Genomic DNA, 11,430 nt, shown 5'->3' with positions numbered 1-11,430 from the left:
CTCAAAATCTTGTTTGTGCACCAGAATGGGGGAACTGATGTCTATCCCCATGCCCTTGCTACACAATTAAATGGTAAAGAGAGAGGGGGACTGTGGGGAGAGCAGTGACATCTAGTAAGTGCTGAATGGAAAGTGAAAGTAATTGCCTGCCCCGCCTCTATGCATAAGGCATAGAGGAGTGGCAGGCAACATTTGATAAAAAAATTATTTGGATTTCATGTTTCATTTGAAAAGGACTTTTATTATACATATTTTTATGTCTGGGTGACAGGTCCACTTTAAGCAGGGATGAATCATTCAGGGTAAAAAAAAAGTGTCCCTTTATTCTCACTTTACAGTTCGCTTGTGCAAGCATGTAAACTGTTTTGCATTTGACGTATTAAAAAGTGAACACACCATTATTTTTTTTATTTAACTTTTCTCTTAAAAGTTTGTGACTGTCATAATCCAACATTTTCTCACAGTCTAGGACATTTTATAAAGGGATATTGCTCTTATTGTGGCTACAACTATTGTTAGATAGAAGACACTGGATTTTATAGAGTTTTTAAGTCTTTTTAAGAATAATTACAAAAGTATTGAACTTCAAAAATTAGTAACATGTAAACATTGACACTAAGGAATCGCATTCCTGTAGAAATAGAACTCAGTTGGGAGAACGATACAGTTTGGATTCAAAGTGTAATTTGTGCTTTCCCCAACAATTCCAATAAAAAGTAACTCACAAAAATAAGACTCAGAGAGGATATTTTCCTGCTGAGTATTTAAATCTTTCGCATATACATCCTTATTTACAGTTTTGGTCTGTAAACAGAATCATTTTGATCCCAAAAAAACCCATAAGTGTTCCGGTCAGAGGAGCAGTCTTTTTGAGTCAATTCATAGTGCATCTTAATTAACAGCTGAAGCGGCAGCTTGATATCATGTGGGGATGGAAGTATTGTATATTATATATATGTCAGATCTGCGTCTGTAATAAGTGGCCTGCTGGTGTATATGGTGGTGGGGCAGGAAATGGCTTGAATCCTCTGGATCTCATGTACAAAAGAAACTGGTCTGGGATCTCGGCTAAGACGTCTTTTGCAAGCCGTGCCATGCTAAGTACGTGGTTTCCACTTCTGTCAATGTAGTCCCGGAAAGGAACAAACTGGAATAAGAAAGATATTGCATACATGTTAAAAGTTTGAGTGGTTCTAAAGATAACACATTTTATTTTTACTCTCCTTGTTATCTTCCGAGTGATTTTCTGTAAGCACCAAGAAGATTTCACTGTTATTATCCAGATGTACATGATATCAATGAAGTAGTACTGAAAAGCTTGTTCCAATATGTGGATACGTGATGGATATGAATTGCTGATATGCTATTAAAATGTTTTTTCCCTCCTGGTGACCTTTGCTTGTTGAGTGACTTTAATCCCTTATTGAATGGAAATCAATGCACAGAAAAATAATTTTGTTGCAACCCTCAAATGCTGGATGGAATACAATTTTGATTTATTTTATTCACAGTTGACTACTGAAAAGTACCCCTCTGCAAACCAAGGTACTAAATAAAGCACGAATATGACAAAAGCTGCAAAATATATGACTTTAGTATCTGATACATTGTATTTAATTGGGTTCTTATGGTATTCTGAACACAACTGTATATTTCTGTTTTTTATTATGTTCCATTATGCAGGGTGTGAGACCTGTGTCAATTCAATAGCCCTGAATTCAATAACATTCAACTTAGTTATGTTAGGATGCAATGACAAAACAGACAACTTAACATTTATCTGAAACAAAATGTGGGTTGTGCCAGCCTCTAATAATCCAATGAGCATCCTCTGCACCAGATAGCTTGTATATTTGTACATATATATATATACTGTATATAGGTGTGACAAATATATATTACCTGTACAATATCCCTTTCTGCATAGCGTCCTCTTGAAGAAAGTCTGACTTCATCCCCATCTAGTTCTATCATGGCTAAAGAAAGAAAAAAAGAAACCCTTCACATTCATGGCTCAGCCATTGAGATTAGAAATTCCTTTCCCAGGATATAAAGGGTAAATGATGCTAAACATTAACTCATGTAGAAAGCCATTAAACGCCTCAGTTACACCTAAATATCTAATTATCTCACAGAAAATCATACACTTTGGGGCACATTTACTAAGGATCGAATTTCGAGGTTAAAAAACTTCGAAATTTGACCATCAAATTTGATACTTCGATAGTCAAAATATATTTCCGATCGAAAACGGCCATATTTTTGGTCCAATGACTTTGGATGCCCAAGAGCCCCTATTAAAAGATGTGTGGGGGGGGTCCATAATCTTCCCTATGCATGTAGTAGGGCTGAATGATCATTATATAAAAAAGACCTTGTGAGAACATGTATATGTATGAACAAACAAGAGTTTATGCAGCAGGGAGAGCTAACTCAGGGATACTAGTCATGAATTCTGCACACATGCATAACACAATACATCCTTTCTAAAACAATTGATAGAAAATCCCATTGCCGATTTCCATGTTACAAAAGTGCAAGTTTGCTGAAGATTTGTGAAATATGAGCCACAGAAACATAGCACAGAATGTACGTATTCATGTAATTGTGTCTATGAAGTCACTGCAACAAGATTTCCCTTCTAAGATTTCTAATAACAATTTTTTTTTCACCAATTCACAAGTTTCTGTCCATATATGTGCTATAGCATTTACACCAATCTATCAGTCATGTAAGCTGTGTTTGGTTGGTGTTGAGAGAATTTCCCATAATCAATTTCTTGTAGAAAATACAGATGTATTATTAAGAATGCATTTGCGCCTACAGATGACACAGCGGAAAAGAATTATTGAACACATGCTTTATTTAGAAGTATAACTGTGTGACTAAAATACCTCTAGTCCCGTACATAATGCCTAGAATCTAAAAAGTACATTAACATTGATTAGACAGGTTGTAGGACAGCATGTAACAATAGTTGAGGGAATGTGCATTGATTAATTGGCCAAGTCAGTATTTCAACATATTTTAACTTAGCCTTAGGAGTGCACCCACAACCCCCCATTTTTGTATGTGACAATAGTTGAACAAGACAGTCTTGACTGCATACAAGCTGATTTATGATCCTTTCTAGTCAAATTACATGTTCAACAATGTGTAATGAATAGCAGTGACCTTTTAACGTCTTGCTGCAAATTAATGTTTATAGTGCAAAATACATTATTTCTCTGTAGAGTCCTCACACTTTACTGAAATGTGAATTACTCACAATTGGGCTCATTTACAACAGCAAGTGCAGTGGCCTAAGTACAATTCAAACCCAAACACCAATTATTTGTTATCCACAATACAGAGTTTTTTCTCATGATACCAACATAGCTATGGTTGGTAAGGGACGATGCGCCTTTATGGCAGTGTTGGACCAGGGTGTCTGAAGCTCACTAGGGCTGCTGCCTGGGGCCCCCCACCCCAGTCGCCAGCTGTAGCTCTTTCATAAGGCACCAGCCAGCCACCACATTTTCCGGTGGGGCCCACAAAGCCACCAGGTTTTTTTCTTGGTGTCCCGCTGGCCCAGTCTGACCCTGTTTGATGCAACTGCAGCCAAAACATTAAAACTGATGCAATTGTGGCTACATGTTGAAATTTTCTAGTTGGTGTTTGGCACTCATTTTCACCTTGTGCTAACACTACAGTGGTCATGATGCAGATTCAAGGTTGTGGGAGCTCCAGGGTTCCCCTGCATCAATAGGTGCAACGGTACAAAACTGGAACTTTAAAAAGGCAGTGATATAACAGAGGATTTGGAAGTTTAGGAAGACAATGGTGTAACAGAGGAAAATATGACCACCAAAGAGATACTGTAGATGCAGGGACTCTTGTTTATTTCACAGGTTCCGACCTAGTAGCCAAGTTCTCAGATATATTACCAAGCAGACTAACCCCCAATTATACACGTTACATCTTTTGTACATTTGAGAAGCTGTATATCAAATGTGGCAAATAGTAAACATGACCTTATTTTGTAAAAGCCTAGGCACTTATAAGAATTGCCTAGCTAATAGCCATACTTTTAAATAATATTTTATTATCCGTTTATGTGTAATGACACAAAGCAAATGAAATACTATTTTACAAAGATTCCATGACAAACAATGTAATATTTTGTGCTACTCTGAACACTTGTGCAATGTACTTTTGTTTTTTCATTTCATGATATTTGCAGTTTGTGCACTGCTAATAAATGTGTAATCTGCTGCTACTCACACCTGGCAAAGCTTATACCTTTTCTTTAATTCCATTAGTTTTACTGGCAAGAAGTGTGACACAGACAGGGGCACATTTACTAAGCTCGAGTGAAGGATTCGTAAAAAAACTTTGAATTTCGGGTACTTCGACCATCGAATAGGCAACTATGACTTGAACGATTCGAACTAAAAATCGTTCGACTATTCGACCATTCAATAGTCGAAGTACTGTCTCTTTAAAAAAAACTTTGACTACCTACTTCGCCACTTTAAACATACCGAGCTTCAATGTTAGCCTATGGGGACCTTCCTTTTTTGATCGAAGGAAAATCCTTCGATTGATGGATTAAAATCCTTCGAATCGTTCGATCAAAGTATTTGCGGAAAATCCTTCGACTTTGATATTCAAAGTTGAAGGATTTTACTTCTACTACTAATTAACCCTCGATATTTGACCCTTAGTAAATGTGCCCTACAGTGTCCTATCTATCTTCCTTTTCTGATTTTTACTAAATAGTTCTTAAATTTAGCATTCATTTTAGCATTCTGTTCTACTAAACTGCATATTTTAAAACCATATGTAATTTAACTATTTCCTTGATTTTACACATTAGGCAACACATAGGGGCCCATTCACCAAGCTCGAGTGAAGGAATAGAGGCAAATAGAGGAAAAATAGTTCGATTTTCGAATGTTTTTTTTGGCTACTTCGACCTTCAACTACGACCTTCGAATCGAACGATTCGTGGTAAAAATCGTTCGAATATTAGACTATTCGATAATCGAAGTACTGTCTCTTTAAAAATTTCTTCGACGCCCTAGTTCGCCACCTAAAACCTACCGAGGCCAATGTTAGCCTATGGGGAAGGTCCTCATAGGCTTGCTAACACTTTTCTGATCGAAGGATAATCCTTCGATCGATGGATTAAAATCCTTAGAATCGTTCGATTCGAAGGATTTAATCGTTCGATCGAACGATTATTCCTTTGATCGTTTGAATGAACAAATTGTGCAAAATCCTTCGACTTCAATATTCGAAGGATTTTAATTCATCAGTCGAATATCGAGGGTTAATTAACCCTCGATATTCGACCCTAGGTAAATGTGCCCCATAGTTTTATTGAGTAAAAAGATGAAATACAATGTATAAAGTTTATTAGAATGCAGCAATTTTCTTCCATAGTTTTTATGAAAAAGTAAAACTCACCATCAAATTCTGCTGGTCCCACACCTACGATAATAATTGACATTGGCAATTTTGAAGCCTAAAAAATTTTTGGAATAAAAACTGTTAAGCACAGCAAGTATAAAGTATAGTAATATAAAAACATCTGCTCTCTTATGCTTTTTTTGTACTAAAGAAGCAAAGGTGATTTCAATTTCAAAAGAAATTAAATTCAAATAAATACAAACTCTAATCAGGCACCAATGTTATGCACACAGTATAGCAGAATAACAAGCCTTTACCTTGTAACATGATGTCCTAACTCCTAGATTGTAAGCTTTCATGGGTAGGGCCCTAATGTCTCAATTTATACTTTCCACATTGTTTGCAATAGATTTGCTTGTGTCAGTCATACCGCACTGCAGGATATATTTTGTCCTTTACACAGTAATATAAATAATCAAGGTAGTTTTTTACACTGCTGGGTGTGTCACAGCATTTAGCACTATATTTCACTTTTAATTCTCATCATTTTAATGTGCCACCTCCACTAACGTCCTACTTCTTCATGTCTGACTACAGTGTTGTCTCCCATTATTCTGTACTAAAATGGCTCCTGACTCAAAGTTTACTAGACTTTTACTTGAATTTTATTTGACAGTTACTAGGTTTTTTCTACAACATTTCATTATAGTTGTTATGTTTACACATTTAGAGGCACATTTATCAAGGGTCGAATTTCAAATACATGTAAGTTTTTTTAAACTCCCTTAAATTCGATTGAATTCGAAATTCAATTGGGAGAATTTATTAATAACATCTAATTGTTACAACTCGGTCGAATTTTACCAATTTGAGGGTTTTTTTTTGAGTTGAAAAAAACTTGACTGTCAGGAAGACTACAAACATCACCAAATTGATCCCTGGACCTCTACCATTGACTTATACAGTAATTCGGCAGGTTTTAGGTGATAGTGAAATTCAAATTCTTTAAGCGCCAGAGCATTATAAATCTCGAAAATCTAATTACATTTTTTTCAAAAACTCAAATCGAGTTTGGATAATTCTCTAGTTGAATTTGATAGTTTTGGCCATAACACAAGTCAAAATTTTGAATTCTAATTTTCAATTTGACCCTTAATAAATCTGCCCCTTTATGTATAAAAAAATGTGACGGAAATGTTTGCAAATGTTTCCACACTGGAACAAGTAACTGGTTCAATTTTTATTCGATTGGGTTGGGAGTAGTGCTGCTGTCAATACTGTCTGACTCCTAAATAAAGAGAAACTCATTGCTTAAAGGAGGGATAGTGAAAAGTACTTATATGATGTTTCACATGCACAACTGGTTAAAACACGCTGATGATCTGGGAAACAATGTTAAACTGAGGGGTAAAAATGGCACTGCATCTTGTGACTTTGCCCTTTAGAACAGCAACAAATGGCTAAATAATACTAATCATATCTTTAAGGGAACATAGTGACAAAAGAATAATAGTTTTGTGTTGCCTAGAAATAACACAATGGCAGGTTAGAGCCCCTGTTTGAGAAACTCATCTAGTAACACAAATTATAGGCTCTGTGCAATCTCCTTGTTACAACTGATTTTATTTAAAAGCATGTGCCTTTCAGCTTCATAATTAGATTGCATTCATAGGCTGTATATATAATGACCAGAGTAATTGTTAAGGCAAATATCTATGAGAGCAGTGTAATGTTACAATGAGTAAAGTACTGTATCCCTGTGTGCAAGTATTTCCCAGAGCTAGCTGTAAGGCCTCTGGCCATCACAAGTACAGCAAGCATTTTACATAAAAGATACAGCGCTATGAGAATATTTATAACCACACAAAGCCCAAAATATTGAAGTATGATCTTGCTAGCAGCAAATGCATAACATCTGCTAGTTCAGAAAATAATTTAGATGGCCGCCTGAAGGAAAGCAATGACCGAAAAGTACACATATCAAGAAAATGTCAAGACAGACAGTTGTTACAGTTGAAGATAAATATATGCCCTTATGCCTCTTCATAACCAGCGGGGACTATGGGGAAAAATTGCAAACAACGTACGCTTATTTACATTTTGCAGTGTTACAGAATATACATTGTGTGCAGTTGGGTACAAAGGAAAATGTTATAGAATAGTAGTAGATATAATTTTAGAGCAAGTGAATAAATAAAGGCTAGCAGAACAGAAAAAAAAATACAAACCAATAAACCAATAAAAACATCTTGGTTTTCAAGTAGAATAACCTACTATCTAATGTCCAGTGTTTTTTATTGCCTTATTGAGGATGGAATGCAAGAAAGAAAAATAAGGAGTAATAAATGTACAATAAGTTGTAGTGAGTAAATTACTGCATAAGTATATATATAACTACTATATATACTGTACATAGTTTATGTTTAGCTATTGTCTTTAGTAGCCGAACTCTGCAATATTCAGTTGTTTCAGTTAAAGGAAAACTATACCCCAAACTATGTAGGTCTCTACAAAAATATTTTGCATAAAACAGCTCATATGTAAAACCCTGCATCATGTAAGTGAACCATTTTGATAATAATATACTTGTTTAGTATGTGCTATTGGGTAATCCTAAATAGAAAATTGCCATTTTAAGAAATAAAGGCATACAAACAAACCATACATGTTAGGTAACATGAGAGAATTTAAAGACAAAGGTCTGTCTTTTGCTTCCACACTTCTTCCTGTTACAGTTGATGCTGCAGTATTTCTGGTCAGCTGATCTCTGAGACAGCACAGAGAAAATTATAAAATGGGGGCTCAAGGGAAAACATATATTTACTCATATATATATATATATATATATATATATATATATATATATATATATATATATATATATATATTCCATTTTGGTAAGAGTCTTTAATAAGCCATTTAATTTGATATAGACTGTTGCTTAAGTACTAATTTTGGGGGGTATAGTTTTCCTTAATGTTCTCCTATAATGTTCGTATGGATGATGTTTTCCATTTGGCCGCAGTCATAAGTTGAGTAGCTATAAGTATTTGGTTAACTAGAGCTTGTTTATTCATCTGTTGCAGTGGTTTGCCTAAAAGAATGTGGTTATGTCTATAGGCACAAAATATACTAGCAGTCTACTGATTAAATTAGCTACTTCAGTACATATACAGTGGTGCTTATAAGTTTGTGAACCATTTAAAATGTTCTATATTTTTATATGACCGTGACCTAAAACAACATCTGATTTTCAAACAAGTCCTTAAAGAAGATGAAGAAAACCTAGTTAAATAAATGAAACACAAATCATTAAATTTGTTCATGTATTTATTGAAAAAAACGTATCCAATAACATATGTGTGTGGCAAAAGTGAATCGGTATTCAATTACTTTCACTCAGCATTTGGTGTGACCCCTTGCGCAGCAATAACTACAACTAAACATTACAGTAAATGTTGATTACTCCTGCACATTGACTTGGGGGAATTCTAGCCCATTCCTTCATAGAGAACAGCTTCAGCTCTTGGATGTTGATGGGTTTCCTCACATGAACTGCTCGCTTTATGTCTTTCCACATTTTAATTGGAAAAATGTGGAAAGTACTTTGACTTAGACATTGAACATTCACTTTATTCTTTATTGTGTGCTTAAGATCATTGTCTTGTTTTATGACCCACTGTGTGTTGAGATTCAGTTCCTGGACGGATATCTTGACATTTTCCTTTAGAATTTTCTAGTATAGTTGAGGATTCATTGTTCCATCAATGATGGCAAACCGTCCAGGCCCAGATGCAACAAAACAGGCCCAAACCAGGACAATCCCACCACCATGTTTCATAGATGAGATAGGGTTCTTGCTGGAATGCAGAGCTTTTCTTTTTCCAAATGTAACACTCCTCATTTAAGCCAAAAAGTTCTATTTTTACTTCATCTGTCCAAAAAACGTTCTTCCAGTAATACTGGTTTGTCTGCATGATCTTTAGAAAACTGTAGACAGTCAGCAATATTTTTTGGGGAGAGCAGTGGCTTTCTCCTTGTTACCTTGCCATACACACCATTCCTATTCAGTGTTCACCTAATGGTGGACTCAAGAACATCAACATTTGTCAATGTGAGACAGGCCTTCAGTTGCTTAGAAGTTACAATGGGTTCTCTCGTAACCTTGTGGACAATTAGATACCTTGCAGTTGGAGTTATCTCCACTTCCGACCACATCGGGTCTGACTGTTGATTGAAAGACCAGTAATGGAACTAAGAAGGGGGGTTGGGTGCAGGCTGTGCAGGTGGGCCCCCACCCCCTTCCGGACACGGTTTCCTGTGCGCCTCTGCATTGGCGCCAGTGTCTGGAGGGCCCCAAGGGGGTGCAGGCCCGGGCGCGATCACACCCTGTGCACCCCTGGTAGTTACGCCCCTGTGGAGGAGTCTAAACTCTTTGGAGATAGTCTTTTAGCCTTTACCAGCTTTATGGGCATCAACAGCTATTTTCTAAGTCCTCAGACACCTCCTTTGTTCAAACCATAATACATATCCATAAATGTGTTGCATCATCAGGCTTGGCTGGGTTACCGTTTTTTAAATAAAACAGGACCTCTCACTCACACCTGATTGTCATCACATTGAAAAACACCAGACTCTGATTTCACCTTCAAATTATACCCTAATCTAAGGATTAATTTACTTCTGCCACACGCAGACATATTATTGGATTATTTTTTTCAACAAATATATGACCAAATATTAATCATTTTAGTTTCATTGGTTAACTGTTTTCTTTTATGACTTGTTTGAAAATCAGATAATGTTTTAGATCACATTCACATAAAACATTTCACAAACTTTCAAGCATCACTCTAGGTTGAACAAATAGGCAATATCAAAACATATGATGTAGTGTGCCTTGGTCCCCACAGTTTTTCCAGCATGTCGATAAATAATTGGGAAGTAGTTTATGTAATTTGGAGGGAGTATAATACCAAGAGTTTATACATTCTATTTTTGTCTGATGTGTATCACCATCATTTTAGTTCTGATACTGGTTGTTGAAGAAAGTATTCCTATTTAGAACTACAAGTACCGTATATACTCGAGTATAAGCCGAGTTTTTCAGCCCCCAAAATATGCTGAAAAATTCTACCTCGGCTTATACTCGGGTCAAGCGCAAAAACGGCGCCTAAGAATATTCGCCGGCGCCTTAGAATAGTAGTCGGCGCCTAAGAATATTTGCCGGCGCTTAGAATAGTAGCCGGCGCCTAAGAATAGTCATCCAAAAACGAGATTGAAACTTACCAGAAGCTGCTGCATTTCTCACCCTAGCCTTATACTCGAGTCAATAAGCTTTCCCAGTTTTTGGAGGTAAAATTAGGTACCTCGGCTTATACTCGGGATGGCTTATACTCGAGTATATACGGTATGCAGAGTTTAACATTCACGTTTTATACATGAAAAATGCAAACCACGTAAAGCAATACCGACACGTTGTCCGTATGAAAGAGGTGCTGCATGCAGAATATTTTCCTCTAAAAGCCCCTCCAAAGCCACCCCCATCCCCACAAACCTTTGTGAAGCCGACCCTCCGACACTGCTAATCGATCTTCTGCATTGTTTCAGTGACGCTGGGCTTGGGGCGGCACAATCCATTGGCTAACTACTAATGAAAACAGGACTTCGGCCTATGGAAGGATCACTCAGCCCCCAACCCAGCGTCACTCAAACCACCACAGAAGATCCGTTAGCAGTGTCAGAGGGTCGACTTCACAAAGGTTTGTGGGGCTGGGGCGGCTTTGAAGGGGGCTTTTAGAGGAAAATATTTGGCGTGCAGCACCTCCTTGAAATTTTTTTTTCCGAATGGAGAATACATTACATATAGCAGTTCAACCTTCTTGGGAAGGCTAGTCCTCCCTAAATCTTCATTATATGAAAGTATACCATCACTTTCAGCCAATTGCCTTTTTTGTGTGTTTTTCAAAGAAACATCTAACGGTATTTTTGTGCAATTATGCAATTAGAGTGTCTTAGCGACAATTTTCAGTATTT

General features: G+C 36.6%; 1 protein-coding gene across 2 annotated transcripts in view; it reads right to left on the bottom strand.

The window, feature by feature from the left end:
• Positions 1-242: 242 nt before the first annotated feature.
• LOC108713084 (copine-8) overlaps positions 243-11,430 on the bottom strand; it is a 134,801-nt gene continuing 123,613 nt past the window's right edge. For both annotated transcript variants that reach the window (XM_018255792.2, XM_041588502.1), the window contains 3 exons: positions 5,452-5,509; positions 1,903-1,976; positions 243-1,147 (listed from right to left, as the gene is read on the bottom strand). In XM_018255792.2, coding sequence (XP_018111281.1) covers positions 959-1,147; positions 1,903-1,976; positions 5,452-5,509 — 321 coding nt within the window. In that variant the 3' untranslated portion in view covers positions 243-958. The remainder of the gene's footprint in view (positions 1,148-1,902; positions 1,977-5,451; positions 5,510-11,430) is intronic.

This window comes from Xenopus laevis, chromosome 3S, assembly GCF_017654675.1.
Source record: "Xenopus laevis strain J_2021 chromosome 3S, Xenopus_laevis_v10.1, whole genome shotgun sequence".
NCBI lineage: Eukaryota > Metazoa > Chordata > Amphibia > Anura > Pipidae > Xenopus > Xenopus laevis.
The sequence above is the reverse complement of the archived record's forward strand: the minus strand, read 5'-3'. Positions and strand labels throughout refer to the sequence as shown.